The sequence below is a fragment of the Harmonia axyridis genome, chromosome 4, assembly GCF_914767665.1.
Source record: "Harmonia axyridis chromosome 4, icHarAxyr1.1, whole genome shotgun sequence".
In the NCBI taxonomy this organism is placed as follows: Eukaryota; Metazoa; Arthropoda; class Insecta; order Coleoptera; family Coccinellidae; genus Harmonia; species Harmonia axyridis.
In genome coordinates this window covers 27345556-27367963 of record NC_059504.1, presented here as the reverse complement: position 1 = coordinate 27367963, position 22408 = coordinate 27345556, and the positions used below count along the sequence as shown (strand labels likewise).

Here is a 22408-nt window from a genome sequence, read left to right as displayed (position 1 = left end):
AAAGATGGGTTTGCATTTGAAATTACGAAGTTGGGCCTCTTATCTCGTATAAGGCCCTTTTGCATTCAAAATCTGATGGGCTCAATCGATACCACGAGAAAAATCACTTATAATTAATAATATATATCATTACTCAAAAACTCAACCATTTTTTTTTAAATATTTTACTTGAATTTATATGGTTTTGGTTATTAACGAAATGAAATTTTTCATGAAGCTTTAAATGGACATTCTTCATCCAAACACAAACTTATGCATATTTATACGGAACTCTACATTCATTATTGCCCATCACAGATCACAGCTTTCGAGATCCAAACCTATCCTGAAAATTTTGTTTGCGGTCGAGCGGACAGACATCTTCGAATTTAACCACTAATTAGTCATCAATGAACAGGATTTTCAGTATCATCAGTACACAATATTGTAGCTGGTACATTTTTTCACTGAAAAAGCTATAAATGTTTGATGACCTTAGGTACGTATGTTCGTAACATTTTTTCTCTTGAACAGATGAAAATATAATCATTGTAAATATGGATCGAATAAATTCTCGCCTTCTCAATTCATTCTTCACATCGCAATCTTATTGAATGTGATAGTCCCGAAATATTTCAAATTTCATTTCATTTATTTAATTATTTCCTGAAGTTCCTCCTCATTAATCATTTCGACGGCATACTCTAGAGCTTTTTCATATTTCCCCAGACGCAATAAATCCTAGGTTTCAAATCTGCTGCGATTGGCTGCGATTTTTATAACTAGCTGATATTATTGAATGTGATTTATAATTCTTAAAATGATCGAAGTGACTATGTATATAAGGTCTTTATAACCTGAAAATGAAGTGAAAGAATGAAATACGGGTGTAGTTATCTACATAACTTGATCAATTAAATAATGTACTACTTAAAAATCAATCAACGACATCCGTTTCTTCGATGGCGACAATTGAAATTTGTTGTGATAGGCGTATGAATTCAGATATGATCGTTGAACTTTCCTGTCCAGTAAAAAGGCATTCAAACGGAGTAAATTTCATGACGTACTTGATATATTTTTCTTTCAGATGAACTTTATCTATTGTCTTACAAGTTGCAATGTATAAAATACTTATTTCAACTGGATGACTTTTATTCTATTATTTGCCGAAAACAAGAAACTGCTATTTTTACCAAAAAAATTCAATAAATATCTAGTGATGAGATTCGAATAGGGGTAATTTGATCCGAAATACTTGTACAAGTTACTTTCTAGTGGAAATATTGTATTCGGCATAATTCTTGCTTTCAATTTGAATATGAAATTGTATCAAGTTTCCCAGAAATGAAATTTGGTAATTTGTTTTTTGTTTCTCCCCTGAAAATTCATGAATCTATTGTCGAACCAGGAGGATCAATGCGGTAAAACAACCGATTTTGTTTCAAATTTCATGCAAATAGTTCTTTACATTTTGAAAAGAGCGCTGGAAGGCGTACAGAAATTCGAGTTGTAGAAAAACATTGTGACTGTTCAATGACTTTTTTTTCAATTAATATATTACGTACATATTAATCTAATGATTTCTGTAATTGAATGTCAGATAATAGTTTATTTGAGATTTTAAAGGGTTTTCCAATAATAAGTTTTATTTTGATATCGAAAAAGAGCACATTTTGAAAGGATTCAATGGATGATCAATTGTCATTGTTTAGTTGCTTGTGTGGCACATAGCTCCATCTTGTTGAAAATCAGAAAAATTAATAAAGATCCTAGAAGTTGAAGTGCAGACAAAATAAAATTAATAATAAGGATGCAGGTTAGTATCGCGCGAGTTTACTAATGAAAACCCCGAAATTTGAATGGACTGTAGCACTTGAAAGGTGGATTATTAAAAGCCAAATCATAAAGCATTATATATTAATTTTCGATATAGCTCCCATAATATGTCCTAGATATTTTCTAAATTTTTAATTCGTATTATCGAATACAGAAATGTTTCTACTAGTCCAAACAATCACCTTTGAAGGAGAAATATGGTAATTATATAGAAAAAAAATATGGTTGAATAAAATGAAGATCTTGTCGTATTAAAGTATCCAAGTTTTGAATACGTAGGTTCAATATTTTATGCTTCAGGCAGAAAAGTTACATATATTTTCTGCTATCTGAAAGTACCGTTCGAAATTTCAGTTTGAAAACTTGGGTTGGTTGTGATGAAGAACTCTTAAGTGTCACTAGAAACAGAGATTAGAAAGAAAACTTCGAGGTAAATCATATATCTACCTACTCTATGTCTTAGGTTTTATCTACCCCACTCTCATAAAAATAGACACTTCTCAAAACTGGATAACTTTTATCGTTTTAATTCGAACGAATCTGGAATATATTCGGAAAACTTCAGTTCTTTCTTGTGTAATAAACATAATTGAAGTGAAGTAAAAGCCCTTTGGGTATGAGACATGTAGTATTTATTTACGCTTCGTTATGTTGGTATACGTTGTGGAACATCGGGTTCTCTGGATTCTAAACACGTATTATTGTTGTATTAATGGATGATTCTGAATTTTTCCATCCACTATTTAATGTATGTATCCACAATAAGGCAAAGATATTGCAGAATTCAGAAAATTTCATCTATAAATTTTCATTTATTTTCATGAATTTTCAATGATTTTTTTGGAAACTTGAATGTAAATGTAAATGAAATTAGCTTTATTGAAATTGAATCAAAAGCTTTAATAAAATGCGAATATCTGTCATCAATGATTCCAATTTTATAGATTGGGTTTAGAAAAGTTTTGATTAGTTTTTTTGAATGCTTCCTATCCGATCAGATCCATATGTTTTTATACGATTGTTATTCGTTTTCGAGAAACAGTGTGTTAAAGTTAGAATTTTTTTCAAGTTTTTCTCTTATCTTATATTATCTACACTTCACAAGATATTCAACTGAAATTAGGCATGTTGATAGTTCACACCATGTGACATGCCAATTTCGATAGGAAATCCACAGGGTGATATTTTCTCTGGAACACTATAACTTGTTTTCCTCCAGATTTTGAAAACAGTGTTCGAGAGAAAATATCATCCTGTGGACTTACTATCGAAATTGCCATGTCACATGGTGTGAACTATCAATAATGATATTTATGCCAAATTTCAGTTGAATATCTTGTGAGTGCGGATACTACAGAGTGTTTCATTTTATACCGGCCAAACCTATTAAGTCATGCAGATGACACCAGGAGAATCATTTTTGCCTTATGACATATACCTCGTTTTCGAAGCATAAGCGAGATACAGGGTGTGCAATGTCATTTCTGACCAATATTCTGTTGAGTGTGGTCAGTTATGTATAACTTTTGAAGTTACGTTCTTTGGTCAAATCAAAGTATTTTTGAGTGCTCAATAAAGAAAAGGTAAAGAACCTTGAAAAAGTTTTATACAGATAACAACAACACAAACTGAACTCAATTCAATCTTCTGTCAATGACATTTCCAATACCAACCCGAATTCTGGAATTCAAAATATTACCGAATATGCCCTTACGAATTTAATTTCGATTTGCCACAGCCGCCTGGGATGTCAATAATTCCTGAACGGACTATACACGATTTGGTTCATATATTCGGAACTGTTTCTTCACAATGGCCATTTAAAATTTTAGAAAAGGTATATATAATCTAAACGGTTGAATTTAATGTGGTGATGTGGTGATGCAACGAAGACATTTGATCAGCTTCACGAGTTTTACAACATATAAAAAATGTGAGCAAATTCACCGAATATCAATTTTCCTTTGATGAGGTGCGTGGTCTCTTTGCTCGTACATATTGAACAACAATACCATCCAATGTTCGTAAAAAATATCGTGTTGATAGCGTCGTCAGAACCATAGTAAAGGTCGATTCATATTATCCGACACGTATCGCTTCATACACCAAGCGAATCGTTTACGACAAATATCATTTGATGCGTTTCATATGAAGTAATTCACATTGTCCGTTACCGATCGTGTCATTCGCCATCCGTTCCGTTCAGTATTCTCCGAGAAAATATTTTGTCTGATGTCTTATGAGCGGAGTCTGTATGAACGTGTCAGAACGTGCCTGAACGGATAATGTGAATTAGAAGACAGTTGCAGAAGACAGGTAATTTTCGTTGTTAATGGATTCCGAAAAATTAATGTATTCAGTGCGTGAGCAGGAAATTCTATATAATCTAAATTCTTAATCAAAGATTGTATCATGATACTAATGAAGAGAAAAAAGTTGGAGGGCAATTGCCGACAAATTGAAACAAGATGGTTCTGTTTTTGAATATTGGGTGCACACTAAATCTTCTTACTGAGTTTTCTCTTGTTTCATCTTCATCCAGTAATAATGCAATAGCACATTCTTTACGTGAAAGTTTTAACATTTTTTCACACCTCGATTTATCCAATGCCTGAATCAAACTGAAACGCTCTTTGAATGTGTATATGAACGCGCTCTCCGTTCCGAAAATCGATTCGCTTGGTGTCTGAAACGATACGTGTCGGATAATATGAATCGACCTTAAGAATAAAATAGAAAATTGAAGCGGAATATCGAAAATATGAGGAAAATTCAGGTGCTTTCGAGCGCTTTTCTCTTCAAGCGCTAATTAAGCCCTTGAGGACCGCGTACTCTCATATACAGTACCTGTATGTTCTCTAAGGGCGCAATTGGTGTATGAATAAAGAAGCGCTGACTATACTTCAACGCTTTCCTCATTTTTAAACTTGAAACCTAATAAAAATCTAAGAAATTTGGCCTTAAAAAGATGCATAAACTTGAGCGAAGTTCATCTGAACTGAAAGAGCAGCGTGAAACTTTGCTCTTCGTACTCTGAAGACATTAGTTTTTCGCCAGGGGTTGAAAGCAGATTTTCCATCCGAATTCAACCCGTCGCGTGTCTAGAATCGTTTCTTTTCTTCCCCATTCAGCGCGGATTCCTTTGAATATTTTCATAGGTATTCATCCTCGCCCGTTGTTCGCTTGTTTGTGTCATGTCATTCTGCCCCCAACCTCCCGTTTTATTTGCATCTGACATGTTTTTCCTTTTACGGTTATTTTCGTTCTGATGCTGTACCTGCGACTGAAATTATTTAGTCCACCTCGCATGACCGTAATCGGCCGTGCTATGCATTTTTTCAGCAGTTGCGATCTCCCTTTTTTGCGGTCGGAACAGATTTTTTTACTGGCCTTTTTTCGATGGGAAAAAAGTACTTTTTTGCATGTCCGTTTGCTGGTGTTGTGGTCGGCAGATCCAACCTCTACTGTCGGGGTGGAAGGTTGAAATAATTGGTCCCCGGTGGTTGGAATTAACCAGTCAAGTGACCCCATCCGTCGTATGTTAAATGTGTGCGTAGAGGAATATATAAAAAGGGTTTTTGTTATGGACCCTTTCGTATCGCGATTTCGCAAATGTATCTGGCATATTAACCAATTCAGTTTTTAGTCATTTGATTTAATAACTCGGTAGGGTTGAGGCTAAAACGAATCAAAAATAAAATAAAAAAAGAAAAAGAATTATTGATTCATCGTCAATGACGAACGGAAATGGGTGATTTTCAGAGTTTCTATACAGGGTGTTAGTCAATAAGTGTAACAAACATCAGGAGGTGGTTCTACATAAAAAAATAATGACATTATGCTAAATAACTTTTGTCCGCAAATGTAACGTTTTCCGAGGTGCGGGGTGTTTTACTTGAAAACTGACTGTTTATTCATTGATGAATATCTTATGCGTAAATGCTAGTGAATATATTATTTGTGTATTATTGACATATCCTATACCAAATGTATTTGCTTTGTGAATATGTGGTTTTGTGGATAAATATATTATTATTATTATTATTATTGCTCTGAAACCGGTCGAAACATGCAAATGAAATTATTATGCAGTGAAAAATCTTCATTGGTTGAGAACAGTTGATCACTACAATTTATGGATGCATTTGCATAGACCTCGTCATTTAAGTGGTCTCAAAAAAAAGATTCTAAAGGTGTTAAATCACAAGATCTGTGTGGCCAATTGTGATTCACTCTTCGGGAAATAACAGGACCAGGAATCTTTTCTCGCAAAATTGCTATTGTTTCGTGTTTTATGTGACATGAAGCGCCATCCTATTGAAAATGAACGTTGGCCCCATCAATATCTTCAAGTTCCGTCCACAAAATTATTAATCATTGTCTTATTCCCAATATCGACGAGAAACCGACAAACCTGGTTTGCCGTCAGTATATTCAGCAATATTCTCATTTGTTCTTGAGCGACGCACACCGTTTCTATTCACTAACTTGTTCCAACAGCTCAAATTTCTCTACCAGTTGCAATATTGCCGGTCGAGAAGGTACTTCACGACGACCCAAAAGTTTTGCGTCAGTGACTGCAAAATTTTCACCATTTTTGTAGCGAGTTTCAACAACTTGATCGCTTTATAGAATTATATATCATTCCATTTTTAGTAATGGCGTATTTTCTACTTTGTCAAATGTCAAAAGTTGACAGCTTCGAAAGTGACAGCTGCCCAGATAGAGGGCTAGTAAAGATGAAACCTCTCATTAGAAAACCCTTTATAATTATAAACATTGCCGTACGAATATAATTTGACGTCATAATTAACGACAATCAGTCGAAGCTTGGTCGCAAAATTCATTATTTGTGAAATTATTCATTATTTTCTACAACAAATGGTATTCCTGCAATTTAAGTAGGTTGAAGGTAGTAGGTCGAATCATATTGTTTCAGCTAGGTCATTTGTCATGGAAAATTCAGATTCGTTCGTAAATTATATTTATTACTATTCGAAATATGCGACGACGATATTAAAACCTCCCAGACTGGGTTTAGTCAACTTCAATGTCCCAATATAAACCCGGCTTTGTGGTTTTAGCATTGGAATTGAGTTTTAAATAATGAATTGGGCTTTGTCACATTGTTACATGAGTCCACCTGCTCTGCAATGGTGACGGAACCCAACATTGTACGGGTAATTATCAGATTTCCACATCTGTTAAAGTACTTCCTTTAATCCTTCATTACTTCATCCTGTAGAGCTACCCTACGGGCATAAATTTTAATTTGTTCCGTATTTATGACGATAATTTGCAGACATGGATGTTCGAAAAATGTGACAAAAAATGGTTGTTCAAACGTTGACCGGTTCAAACATAGTCTCATGCAGATAATATAATACAATACTCTGCTTTAATTGAAGCGTAGATATATCCGGATTTCATTTATTTTTCTAACGAGAAATAAGTTTTGTTGTAGAATTCGTATTAGATTTTTCATCATTATGATAATATTGTAATGATGTAGATAAGCATATTTGATCTAATATGAAAAGAATAACACACTGGTTTCAAATATTATCTTTATTCAGCTATCAATTTCGGCAAAATACTCATACCATCATCAGGCTGTCCTGAAATGACACTAAATTATATACAATTATGTACAGTGCATCCCATTTTGGGTGAGACTGCCAGGTTTCTCGCTTGTTATTTAAGATAGAGCCTTGCGGTTTTCACGTTCCTGTCCTACTTTTTCGTGAAACTTAAGTTGGTCTAATCAGATTTTGCATAACTGTTTCCGTTCAAAAGATACAGGGCGATTTTGGAAATTGATACTTTTCGGACCCCTCCTTTATCTCCGAAGTTATTAGGAATAATGCTGAGGTAAAAACTACGTCTGATTCAGAATTCTGCGTAGAATCCAGTGGCGTACCCAATTTTTTTTTTCGGGGTATGGTTTTGAAGATTCAATACAAACCTATATTTTTTTTAATGAAACATCCTATATATCATTTCTCCGTTGAATTCGTTATTTTTTTCCCTTCAAAATTATATATGATACTATATAGGTAGGATGGTCAGAAATGTTAAAAAACCACTAAAACATCAAATAATGATGATTTTTTGTTAATAAGCAATGGATTTTCCATATGAAAAAAAGGATCAATTGGATAATTTTCATTTGTGATTTTTATTTATGGTAGAGTAAGCAAACAAAGATAATTCACTCATCACTAACATGAGAAACAAAACGTAGGTACCTACCTAATAGCAACAAATGAATAATAGAAAAATTCATAAACATTGCATAATATCTTTCAGATTAAACTGTTCAAATTGCTGTCCATTTTCCTTAATACATATAATATACTACAGTAAAAGACATAACAGTCCCGAATAACTTCGTGCATCAACAGAGGCAGTTTTCCAGGATTTACAAAACCGCCCTTTTATAATATTAAATGCACTCAGGCGTATTGAAAAATTTTGTCAATTATGTATTAGAGAAAAATGGACAGTAATTTGAACAGTTTAATCTGTAAGATTTTCAATTATGCAATGTTTATGAATTTCTGTATTATTTATTTGTTGCTATTTGGTAGGTACCTACGTTTTGTTTTTCATATTAGTGATGGGTTTATTATTTTTGTTTGCCTAATCTACTATAAATGAAAATCACAAATGAAAATTATCCAATTGATCCATTTTTTATATGGAAAATCCATTGCTCATTAACAAAAAATCATCATTATTTGATGTTTTAGTATTTTTTTAACATTTCTGACCATCCTACCTATATAGTATCATATATCATTTTGAAGGGAAAAAAATATCGAATTCAACGAAGTAATGATATATAGGGTGTTCCATTAAAAAAATATAGGTTTGTATTGAATCTTCAAAACCATACCCCGAGAAAAAAAATTGAGTACGCCACTGGATTCTACGCAGAATTCTGAATCAGATGTAGTTTTTACCTCAGCATTATTCCTAATAACTTCGGAGATAAAGGAGGGGTCCGAAAAGTATCAATTTCCAAAATCGCCCTGTATCTTTCGAACGGAAACAGTTATGCAAAATCTGATTAGACCATCTTGAGTTTCACGAAAAAGTAGGACAGGAACGTGAAAACCGCAAGGCTCTATCTTAAATAACAAGCGAGAAACCTGGCAGTCTCACCCAAAATGGGATGCACTGTACATACAAAACGAAATAATACTGTCATGAAACACATCAACAAGCTACAAATCATAAAATGCAGTACAAAAATACAAGGATTCTCAATCAATAAATCGAAATTTTCACCAGTCAAACATATAAAATGAGGTTTATTGTCTGGATGACAGACGTTGATACAACACAGGCATGCGTCAAGTCTGAACCGTATAGAAATATATACAAACATAGAGATAAAATTGTTCTTTTTCTGGCTGTAGTCTCTAAATGAACGTCTTGAAAATATTATATTTCTAATTGTTCTAAAAGGGTTAATCGATAACAATTCCTTTCGTGGTGAAGAATACTGAGATTTTGAATTGAAGTTTTATGGTTGTTATTAATGAGGTGGTTTCCTAATGCTGATGGAGGTTTATGCTTCATGTGTTCGGAGAATCTTATATTAGCAGCGCGTGTAGTCATACCAACATAATAAGCCTGACAATCTTCACATTCAATCCTATAGACTCCACTTTTTTGTTCTGTTTTTATTTTTGGTTTGTTGTTAATTAGGATATTAAGAGTATTACCTCCTTTATTAGTAACGTAGTAGTTATATTGTAGGATTGAGTTGATATTGTAATTGAGGCTTTGACAAAAGGGGATGGAGATATAATTGAGAGTTATGCTATCTATGATTAGGGGAGAACTTTTTATCAATCAATTCGTTTTTCTTTTTTTGTTTTAATATTTTATCTATATAAGTTTTTGGATATTTATTATTCAGGCCAATTTCGTAAATAGTTTCAAGTTCTTTTTTATAATTTTCAACTGATGAAGTTGTAGCATTCAGTCTTTGTATCAGGAAGTTGAATGCTGCTTTTTTATATGTGAAGGATGATGAGAGTCATAAGGAATAATAAAGTCAGTGCTTGTAGGTTTTCTGTAAATATTGAACTCGAAGTTGAGGGTGTTGTCAATGGCTTTTTCCAAAGTGAGTTTTATATTGAACTGACTATTCAAAATTTTTAAGAATAAATCTAGGTCTCTTTCGTTGCCGGACCAAATACAAAAAACATCGTCCACTTACCTTCTCCAGAATACTATAAATTCACTCAGGGGTAGATAATTTGTTTTTCTACAAAGTTCATGTAGGCATCTGCGAGAACCCCGCTAAGTGAATAACCCATTGATAGTCCGTTAGCCATGAGAACATTTTGAAGAATTAGGAATTCTATCTGATCATTTATTAATTATAAATATTGAAAGTAAATGATGGTAATTTTATTCTTTCTCACGAATTTCCCCTTAATTATTTATTTTGTGATGTGTTGGAGATACCTACCATATGATGCATATAATATATGGAAAATAATAAATCTATTTTTTTTCAGGTACAATTTCAATTTCATCGTGTGTGAGAATAAACGATCTACATGTGCCTGAAGTTATCAAACATCGGACTTCTGTTGTGTTGGACTGTGATTTTAGCGTAGAAGATTCCGAGCAGGATTTGGTCGTGAAATGGTACTTGAATAGAAATAATAGGACATTGGTTTATCAGTGGATTCCAGGTGAAGAAAAGATTAACTATTACTCAATAATTGGAGTGCATATTTTTAAGACTATCAAAATACAATCCCAAAAAAAACCTACATGAAATGAAATGAAAATCACAACAGTGAAGTCAGAAACTCTTACGCGAATATGCAAATTCGTAAAGATGTAATGTTTTCAAGATTTCATCATGATCGTTTGAATTGTTATGATATAATACTCAATTAAACTGTAGAGTAACATAATGTCATGAAGAAAACATAATCACAAAAACTTCATCCAACACGATGGCATTTATCCCTTTGTTGTAACAATTTTCAAGGAGAAACAAATAAAAATTGTTCAATTGCTTTTCTTCGCAAAAGTTCGTAGTCTCACAGATGGTACGTTACCTGATGTGATCTGAAATTTCACGTTTCCACTTAAGGGTTAAGAAGTATTTATCGTTTTCATGTTAATTATGAGTTCTCAGCTCTGAAGCGGGTTTGAGCCAGCTACAAAGTTAATATACATTTGGGGGTAACTTTGTTCATTTTTGAATATTTATTATCGATATCAAGTTAAATGTCTTGCAATGTGTTTTTTGAGGCGGCATATTGAACATTCGTATATGTTGTTGTGGCCTAGTCATGTAACACATAAGGAAGTTATGATAATATTACATCTACAAAGAATATTGCCCTGTATAAGAATCTTCGTGTCTTTGTTTTCTTCAACTGAGTACTGGGTATCTAAATAAGATTTGATGTTTTCTATAATTTAATAATAAACAAACACTTTAGGTTGATGAAGATACACTTACACAGAGATTCATTTCGAAATTCAAAATGAGAAAAAATAAATATTGATATTCTATGAATATTTTCAGCCTCCAACAACCGACCTCAAGTACTCGGAGTGTTGAAAGATCGTTTGAATATTAAGAATGTGGCAGCTCCTGATGCTAACAGGTTATATAGAGCGCTTCATATTTTGGAGGCTCAGCCTGACCTTTCAGGAAACTACACGTGCTCTGTGTCTTCCCTCCAAAGTGAGGATATAAGGACGAAGAGCATGCTCGTTTTTGGTGAGTAAAGTTATTCTACAATTATTGTCTTTGACTGGTTTATATTAATTTTTCATATTCATTGAATAGTCTTCGCTTTAATGAAAAGTCAGATATAGTTGTGTTGTGAGACCACTTTTTGTGCACTCATTTCTAAACAAATTTCCCGTCATTGGTCACGATGGCTGTAAATTTTTATTTTCGATCGGGAATGATCTCGAACATTAAGGTTGGTGAAATATAGTAAGTTCGGATTTTAGATGCCACGGACAAAATCTAACTAGGGAAGCCTTATGATCGTTCCAAATGTTGATTTCTTTATAGTTCCAAAACTGGAGGTTCGATGGAACGAAAAGGTTGCATTTCTATTTGAAGCGACAATTTTAAATTTCATGCAAAATTTTATACTGTATACAGAGTGTTTCAAGTTGGACTGCCTATTAGACGTTTCTGGAGAACGGGACCTATTTGAAATCTGAAAATTCGGAATACGACATTGTTCTTGTCTTGAATTATTGAATTTGGGAGCATAATCATGTTCCGACATTAGCCTTATTTTTCTCCGTTGATCCAACGCAATCATAAAAAATAGGGTTCTAATTTGAAAATCGAAAGTTATGATCGAATTTTGTTCACAATTTTTGGCACAATATTTGAAACACCCTGTGATGATATTTCTCAAGTTAAATAATTTGAAAACTATAAGGACTGACGCAGGAGTAGTTGAGAATGGAAATCTTAATAATATCTAAAACATAAAATGAAAAAAAAAGATTTTTTCGGCAACCGTCCGGAAAGTGCTCACTTTCCGGACGCTTTTTCTCTGGGAAAGTAGCATTTCCCGGCCTAGTCCGGAAAGTACGTACTTCCCGGACTAGGCCGGAAAAGAATCACGTCGTTCGTGTCATTGTAAATATGAAAATCTTGGTAGGTATATTTTTAATAAATGCAGTTGAACATTACCAAAGCAACCGAGTTAACGGCTGACAGTTCATATGAAATTATTATAGTTGTCAAAAATTTGCATGTTTTTTGATCGCAATCGCAATAAAATATGGAAAGCAGCAGCTATAGTGTTATTCTACACGGTTGCCCAAAAAATATTGTACGCAACACGCCCGAAAATAATTTTTTTGGACTCCCAGATTTCCAGGACTCGCTTACGCTCGTCCTGGAATTTTGTCTATTCGTCCAAAAAAACCCTATTTTTCGGACTTGTTACGTAAATTACTATTTTATTTCTGGTATAACCGGAAGTTCCGGAGCTTCGAAAATATTCCAGCTGAATAAGGCATCAAGTCATATTCCGTATTTTCAGATTCCAATCGGGCCTCGTTCTCCAGAAACGTCTAATAGGCGTTCGAACTTGAAACACCCTATATAAAAGTATAGCTAGTATATTATTTAAGTATTCGATGAATCTTTGTGTGAGAGTGAATTGCATTCCGCTTCAGCGCCTGCACTTGACGGGGTCAAGTACATGCGCTGAATTGTTTGAAGGAAATAAATAAAATGAATACTTCACTGGAGTTGAATTACATTGAAATAGAGCAGTAAAAGGCTAATAGTCTCACTGCAAAAGAAAAGATTCTCAAAGCTCAAAGAACAACCTGTTCTGATATATCCAGCTTCCAGTTACAACCGAGAAAACACTACCTCCACAGTTGTGGGCCGAACTTAAAGTACAGAACTGACTTGACCATGGCTAGAAAGACAGTATATCTAACCCTCCAGTATTTTATTGAATACTTCATTGCTTTTCTTGAACGGTTCCGAATAAATTTTCGTTGATTTGCAAAAGAAAAATATGTTGAAATTGCATTCCTATTCCGAAATCATTGTATGTAAAAAATTATGAATTTGACATGGAAAGCTTTGTTTTCAAAAAACACTTTGTCTATAAAGAATACAGAAGCTTAATTAACTATTTGAATCTAATTGACTCGCTACCAAAACAAAATTTTAGTATTTATAAACTCTTATTCTTATTTCTAATAAAAGTGGTATGATTCTAAGACAAATTTTAAACAAAAGACTGAATAGCTAAATCGACAATACGTCTTCGTGAAACATATCATATGATCAGAATGGGGCTATATTACGTAATTATATGTATATCGAAATTCAGTCCTTCCGAACTTGTTTTGAACCAATCTAACTTGAATATTTATCGATGAAAGTATTCCAGAAGGGTTTCGACAACGTGAATATATCTGCAAAAAAACCCTATGTTTCCCTGGACCATATCACATCATCCGTACGTTCGTTGGATAAGGCGCCAAATTCTTCTTCATCTGAAGGAATAGAAGAATAAGGAAACAATAACGTCAATAACCCCCTTTTCGAAGGGTTAGGAAGGGTCCCGGAATCCCGCATTCCTGATTTATCGTAGTGCCTCAGTCCGGAATCGGCGTCTGCATAAATTCTGATTTCCGTCAGAATGTGGCGTGGAAGTTCACACGATTCAGTGCGCCGCCCTCTTTCATACCGTTTCTGCCTGGTTCAAAGTCTGTGGCAACAAGTAAAAGACGCTTCTAATCTGTTAACACAATTTTGTTCGGTTGGTATTCAGAACGAAGGCCTTAATCATAAATACTGCTCATTTTACGCTATGGTTTATCATTTTTTTTCTTATACAGGGTTTTTTAAAAAGAACTTTGTTTTGTGAATCAGGATTAAGTATATAATGTACCAAGAATTGAAGCGAGGACCACAACTTTTCGACTCCCTAAACCTCGGACTAACATACTTGAGCAAGCTCCGGTCTATCGATTGTGCAGGGCTGCTGATGAACTTAAGTTTAATTTGTTTTTTTAGTTCGGGGCGGTTATTGTTTATTGTTGTATCATTGAATATGTAATTTTGTTTGAATAATTGTTCATATTATTCATTGTCAATATGTTACCCTGTTATTGGGAAATTTCCTATTGGGTAAAATAAACTATTATTATTATTATTATATAATCACTTTTTGATAGAATGGTGGGTCTACTTTATTAATCACTTCACGAATTTTGAATTTTGCGGCTGCAATCGATTGGCTCCCTATAGACTTTGTCTTCAACATAACCCCATAATCAATAATCCAGCGGTTTTAAATTACATGATCGAACTATAGTCACTTAACGGCTGAATTTCGTGAAATTATGCTATCGGGAAATTGGGTTTGCAATAAATTCTTTGTTTCAGCGGCTGTGTTACTTGCGGCATCGTTTTGTTGTAACTACATGTTAGTCATATCCATATTAATAATTTTTTTTTTCCAGAATTGTACGTAACAAACTCATTATAAACTTGATGCAATATGTAATTTTTATTTATTACTAGAACATAACACAATGCATATTAAAATTTCTTCATAATAACCTCAACTTATAATCCACAGAAGTAGTTTCTAAATTCCAAAAGTGTGTAAGGTTCACGTTCAACTATCAATAATAATATAGCTTTTTTGAACGTTTTTAATTCATTAAAATTCCCAAATATTTTCAGTAGGAAATTGAATCATCATAAGCACATATTATCAATATTAGGCCAAAATTGATTTGTTGACATATCTGATGGGTAAGCAGCATTTCCGTAGATTTCAGCAAAATTTTTGAAAAAAAGTGACACGTTCAGCATCTAAATGCTTCTCAACAAAATATCTTTTATTTTAAAAGTCGAAATGCCACAATTTTGCTCGATGACGTAATCTGACAAAGAAAATGTACTTCGTCTGAAAAAAGATTTTTCCAGAAAAAACAAGGAGTTTTTTGAATGAATTGAGCAATATGAACGATCTATCGGCACCTTGTAAGACTTTGAAGCCAAAATCTTATGCACAATTCGCCATGTGGTTGTTGTAGATAACTTCAATTGTTGAGAACTTCGAGGAATAGACAAATTCGGCTCTTCTGCAAACTGTGGCTCAAGGCAGCAATGTTTTCCCTTGAAATACCTGATGGAATACATGTTGGGGATGACGCATTAGGTACTGAGGTACCATATCGACTCAAATTCATTGGCCAAATTCTTGATAACAGTCTCAGAAGGACGATCATGTTAAATTTTAGGAAATGTAAATTTTACAGATCCGCATTTTTCATGAAGCATTTTTGTTAATTCAATTCGCTTTTCGAGTGAAATAGAATTCATTGTAACAATTATTGACCAAGCTTCTACTATTATATAAGGAAGAATGCGACAAATGGATACCATGAATGAAGGTTATCATGGAGGCCTCGTATCAAGAGGTTTCAATCGCCTGAGTGCCTTCATTTGGGATATAACGGGTGTTTTTTTTCTTCTTCTTCTTCTTCATATTTTAAGCCGTGGCTTGTATTCTCCAATTATTATGCCTCCTGTGAGATCGAAGTCCATGAGTCTCTCCATCGTTTTGGTGGTCTCCCCAACGGTCTGCGCGTTCCCGGTGTTCCGTCTCTCACAATCTTCGCAATTCTTCCATCGCCCATTCTTTCCGCGTGGGCATTCCATAATCTTCGCCTATTGCGACCCCATCGGACTACATCCGGAACTTCACATTCGCTGGGAATATCTTCATTTCTTCTTTTGTCTCGTAATGTGAGGCCTAGGACGTTTCTGAGCACCTTCATCTCGGCAGTTCGCAGTGCGTTCTTCATTACTTTAGTATCGGCTCTTGTTTCGATACCGTATGTCATAATTGGTCTCATAATAGTTTTATATATTCTGACCTTGGTTTGATTGCGCATGTGTTTGTTGTTCCACACAATGTCTTTAAGAGCACCCGAAATTCTTGCCGCCTTATTTGCTTGGTCTTTAATTTTCCCAGTTCTGTCCTGATTAGACGAGATCTGCACGCTCAAATATGCAACCCTCATAACCTGTTCTATTGGTCGGTCCTCAACTACAAGTTTACATCTAATTAGTTCCTTTGAAACAACGAGTGATTTAGTTTTTGTAGTAGATATTTCCATGTTCAATTTTGTTGCCTTTGTGTAAAATTTAAACAAGAGCCTCTGTAGATCGTCTTCGCTCTCAGCCACAATTACTGCATCGTCGGCGTAGCAGATTATCTTTATTTCACCGGTTGTTAGCTTGTATCCTCTTGCTGTATTCTTCAAATCTTCTATTATATCGTCCATTATTATGTTGAATAATGTTTTTTTTCGAGGTATATAACTTTAAGTTGGCATTACTGTTCAAGATGGCGACCGATTCAACAGCTGTCAAGTTATTCATTCTCAGTTTGGTTTGGCAATTCATCATGAATAGACTCAGGCCTGAACAACGCTTGCAAATAGTGCAATTTTATTTCAGAAATAATGGTTCTGTGTGGAATACGTATCGCGCACTACGTTCATTTTATTTTGTTTAGCGATGAAGCGCACTTCTGGTTGAATGGCTACGTCAACAAACAAAACTGCCGCATTTGGAGTGAAGCTAATCCTCAAGTGTGTGTCGAAACACCGTTACATCCAGAAAAACTGACTGTTTGGTGCGCTTTATGGGCACATTGGTCCGTACTTCTTCAAAAACGATGATGGCCAGAACGTTACAGTCAATGGTGATCGGTATAGAGCCATGATTACTAACTTTTTCATTCCTGAATTGAACAACCATGATGTCCAGGAGCTGTGGTTCCAACAAGACGGTGCAACATGTCACACAGCTCGTGCCACAATCGATTTATTGAAAGATACGTTTGGTGACCGCCTAATTTCACGTTTTGGACCAGTGAATTGACCTCCAAGATCTTGTGATTCAACACCGCTAGACTACTTTCTGTGGGGCTATGTGAAGTCATTGGTTCTATGCCGATAAGCCATAAACCTTCGACAAGACAACATTCGCCGTGTTATTGCCGATATACGGCCACAAATGTTGGAAAAAAACATCGAAAATTGTACGTCCAGATTGAACTACATCCGAGCCAGCCGTGGCGGTCATATGCCAGAAATCATATTTAAAGTAATGCCACAAGATTTTCTTGCGGATAAATAAAATTCATGTCAATCGAATAATCCATCGTTGTTTTATTTCTTTTTAAAGTTCTATAGTTCTGAAAAAAACACCCTTCACAAGGTGATATTCATCTCATGAGTGAAATTTCACAGTTCAATAACTCTTTGACTAATTGACCGAATAATTTCAAAATTTGAAGTTTTGTCAATCTTTTATAGCGCATTCCTTCAATATTTCCGAAATCGAATAAATCAGATCCGGACTAGGAAAATTTCAGACTTTTTTTTATTTTCCTGAATATTGGATCGCATTGAACGATTTTCTTCGTTTTGGTAACCACAAAGAATTAATTCATAATAAAAATTCTACATCTCTGTTTGCCACGGTTATACTTGGAATTTTCCTAGTCCGGATCTGATTTACTCGACTTCAGCAAACTTGAAGGAAGGCGATAGTAAAGGGTGACAAAACTTCAAAATTTGAAATTATTCGGTCGATTAGTGAAAGAGTTATTGAAATGTGAAATTTTACTCATAAGATGAACATCACACTGTATATCCCAAACAAAGGCACTCAGGCGATTGAATTTCCTTGATACGAGTCCTCTATGATGACCCCGTTCATGGTAACCGTTTGTCGCATATTTACGGGGGGCATCTGTAGATATTTCAAAAAAACCAAATGTTAAAACTGTCACGTATAGTTCTGGTGTGACCATTTTTAAAAACAAAGTTCTTGTTGAAAAACCCTTTACATCAAGGTGATCGTACACCAACGATCAGAGGATGGCCGGCTTCAAATCAAAATTGATTTGATTTGATCGTTCCCAGAAAGACTTTTTCTTATGGAAACATCCGGCTGGACTTTAAACTGTATAACAATGAATCATGCTGTTTGAAAAATGCTTTTTATATTTCAAATTGATGACAGATCAAAGCATTCGTCTTATTCACGTGGTCCCTCTAATATGGTCTCGGCTATACAGTTATAATAATGGAAAAAAAATGCGAAAATATGTCTAATTAATCTTTTGTTGTATTATTTATAGTTATTGAGGTTACCATGAAATTTATAGATCACATTTGATAATCGATTTGGATGTAATAATAATAATAATAATGTAGTTTATTTTATCATACACTGAGAGAAACGTTTATTTGTATTCAATAAAATATATTAGTACCAAAGAAATATCTGCTTTGAATAGGGCCGAACTTACGTAAGTTCATGTACAATATTGTTTATCTTAACAATTGGCAAACAATATATTTCTTTCTCTTCAACAAAATATTTATTGCTAGCTGTTGACTCAATGTTGATTGTAATAGTATATATTCTAGGGAGGAATAAACGAAGCATTATATTCATTCTTTCAGATTTTCATACCAAACTTGCCTTGTTACATAAAAATTTTCATAAGTTTCTCACAAATAAATTAATATTTTCTTTACAATTATGTAATTCACGAATAAATGAATGGAATATTATATTTAATCGCTCAAATATTTACACAAAACTTGCATTGTTGTTTAAAAAATTTGCATATTGTAGATCCAAATATTAATTCATTTATGAGAAACTTCTGAGCATTTTTCAAACAAGATTGCAAGTTTGGTGTAAATATCTGAGAGATTGAATAAAATGTTCCATTCATTACTGCCTAAAATATAAAATTGCACACAAATATTAATTTATTAGTGGGAAACTTATGAAAATTTTCAATATAAGAAGGAAAGTTTGGTATGAATATCTGAAAGAATAAATATAATGATTTCTGAATAGAAGAAAAAAGTCTACAAAGCACTTCAGTGGTAAAACCTTAATTAATTTCATAAACATTAATCTCAGAGGCTTTAGAGCCTGTACGCGATTCTCTCATTCTCTATTTATTTTCATAACACCCCTTAGAAATACACATTAACTTGTTGGTTTAGCTAGTTCCTTCTAAAAATTTTATTCTAGTAACAGTTCAAATCATAAAAATATTATACCCGAGTAAAAGTATTGTTTATTGGAATTAATGAGAATCTGCTCGCCATTTTGCAGTACATGATATTTCGATTAGGTTCTTAACACATGAATAATGTAACCAGCTCAAGCATGAGTTCATTACATATTGACATCCTGAAATTTCTATTAAATCAGGCTATATCTATTCAACCAGCATTCCATACTCTATGAACGACGTAGTTAATTGATTCAATATTGAAACATGGAATCTACAATATTCCTCAGATTAATCATAACACCTTAATAAAATCAGCTCAGTAGCATCAAATTCACTTAGCTATTGTAATACATAAATTTCAGCTGAAGGTTGCCTTGTTCCTTATAACACTGTTTTAGGGGATTAGTTTAAATGAAAAATAAATCATAATTTGCAGCTATCTGCTTGATATTAAAACAATTTTTCGATTATTACTCTTGCTATGGCTTTGACCATTTATAAACAGAATAAGCTGATGGTTTTTCTTTATTTACAACACTGAGGCGTTGGATGGAGTTGATAAATATGTTAAATTTTTCAATGAATTCAGGAAAATAACTTTGTTTTCGTAACTTTCAAATTGTGATCGATAGTTTCAAATATTTCTGAACTTGGATCAGATTGGATTGTGCGAGTGCAAGCCTTTTCAGAAGCTGAGAGATTTGATGGTTTTAAGCCAGAGAATTGCTGATTTTTCACCTTAAATCTAACGGTTAGGCGCTGGTCTACCAAAATTAGATTTTTTTTCTGTCATTGGCCTGGACTACTGACCTTCACAGTCGTAAGGATTCAGAGTTTGGAACATTCCCTCTTGGGCCACCTAATTGTATCTCAGAAACTGGTCATAGCAAAACCAATACTGTTTGACATTATAATAATGTACTTGAATCAAGATTAATTACAAAAAATTGGAAGATTCCACGGACTTCTTTTTCAATTACTTACAGGATGAATTGAACTGAACGAATGTACAGGATGAATGAACTGTACGAATCTCATTTTGAATAATGTTTGACTCACCCCGTATCTAACGATAATTTTCATAAAAAACTAGTCTCAAATTATTATCTTAGGGGCAAGCAATATTTGTCGCCCAAAAGTGTTTCATTCAAGATGTTGTCCTACGAGATATGTCACTTCAAAGAAATGAGAGTTTCCAACTTCATCACTCTGTATACTCGAAAACATATGATTGAGTTGGACCCATTGTCTTTCTTGTTCAGAAGGTCATATTCTACAAAAAACGTAAAATTCTGAAAAATTAACAGGTGAAAAATTTTCCATTTGGCTGCCACCTAGTCCTTTTTGATACAGAAAACTATTCTGCCAACCAACCTTTCTCGATGTGGATGGAAATATTTCATTAATCTTAATGAAAATTAGTGAAAATAATGTAGGTGTAGAGAAGGTTCATTCTAACACTCGTTCATTCAAAAACTGTTGAACTCGTGGAAGAATATCGGTACCTTCTGGACTTGTTTTATGAAATTATAAATGACCATGCTGAGTACTTGATCCATTTGATTCAATCGGAGTGAGAAGATTAATAATTCCATTCTGAAACGTTACACTCCGTTTGGCGCATTCGCCATTCTGTAACCATACTGACTACTCTTTTTTTCCTACAATTTTTATTATAATTGTAACAATTGTTTCCACGCATAATAAATTTGAATTGATTATTTGAGGTAGAATTTCAACCTTGCGATCTCGCGATTTTGAAACACACCCTACTGTTTTTCCTCCAGATATTCAACTTCCAAGAATTATCTTTCTTATTATTCTCGTACATATTTCTGATCCCTTACAGGATCAATCTAAATTGAAGTAAGCTGATCTGCCACTCGCTCCTGAAATTACGCTGGATCAACTCTAAGGGATGTTTGCGGAAAGATAATACCTAAATACTGCACGGTGAGCGAAGAGCAAGTTTGCCTTGATAAGGAAACACATTTCCATTCTAGAAATTCCAGCGATTCCAAAAGGCGTACAACATTCGATGGTTCTCCAGATCGCGAAATAGGTTTCCTCTCTGTTTATACCAACGAGTTATATTATAGTTTACATAGTTGTACTCTGGAAATTAATGGAATTCGCTAAATTTAATGTAACAAGCTCCAGTGGGCACAAGCAATAGGCCCGAGATTACTTCAGAGCGAACTTTTAATGAGTGGGAGTCATTGGCGGAGCATCAGGGTGTTTACTGAGAAATCTTTAATTGAATGCCTATTAGGATGTTGTTGCAACTTGATGCGTTGTTGTTTCGATCAAGACCAGACGCTGGAAGGTATGAATGAGCATATAATCTGAACTAAACCCCTGTATCGACAATAACTAGTATCAATAGTTTTGGTAGCTTATTTGAAATATGATGACTGGTACTGTTATATTATTTTAATTGTAAGCTATTCAATGTGAATCTTTCGTATTTATATGATATGGCCTTCATATACTTCGATATACTTCAGAACTCTCTCATATAAAATCAATAACCAAATGTAGGCTCCTCAAGCGGTTATACCCTATCGCAATGACAGTTTGTATTCGGTGGTGTCAAGAGACCGTACAGGGTGTTTCACGTGAGCGGGTCACTAGATTTTGTCGCTTATCCTTTGAGCAATATTGAAAAGTGATCCATCACAATGATAGTATTTTTCACGGACCATCCAAATATGTTATCGGAAAAACTATCGAACCAACGCATGGAAAGTTATTAAGGAAAAACCGTTTTTCCAAAAAAAATGTTGGTTAATTTGGCTGGTTTTCGAAATGAGAAGAACTATTTCTCAACAAATTTTTCTTCATTTGAACTTCCGGTTTTCAATAAAACAGAAGATTTTTTCTTGCAAAATTTATTTCATAATATTTTCCCATATTTTCTGAATGCTCAATCCTTCTGACTCCGAATATGTAAATATAGTGGTAGTTTATAT

The 22408-nt window shown here is 34.0% G+C and overlaps 1 protein-coding gene across 1 annotated transcript in view; it reads left to right on the top strand.

The window, feature by feature from the left end:
- The window catches only part of LOC123678466, a 51708-nt gene that overhangs the window by 8659 nt on the left and 20641 nt on the right, over positions 1–22408 (top strand). Inside the window, exons 2-3 of the mRNA XM_045615501.1 lie at positions 10356–10535; positions 11387–11584. Coding sequence (XP_045471457.1) covers positions 10356–10535; positions 11387–11584 — 378 coding nt within the window. The remainder of the gene's footprint in view (positions 1–10355; positions 10536–11386; positions 11585–22408) is intronic.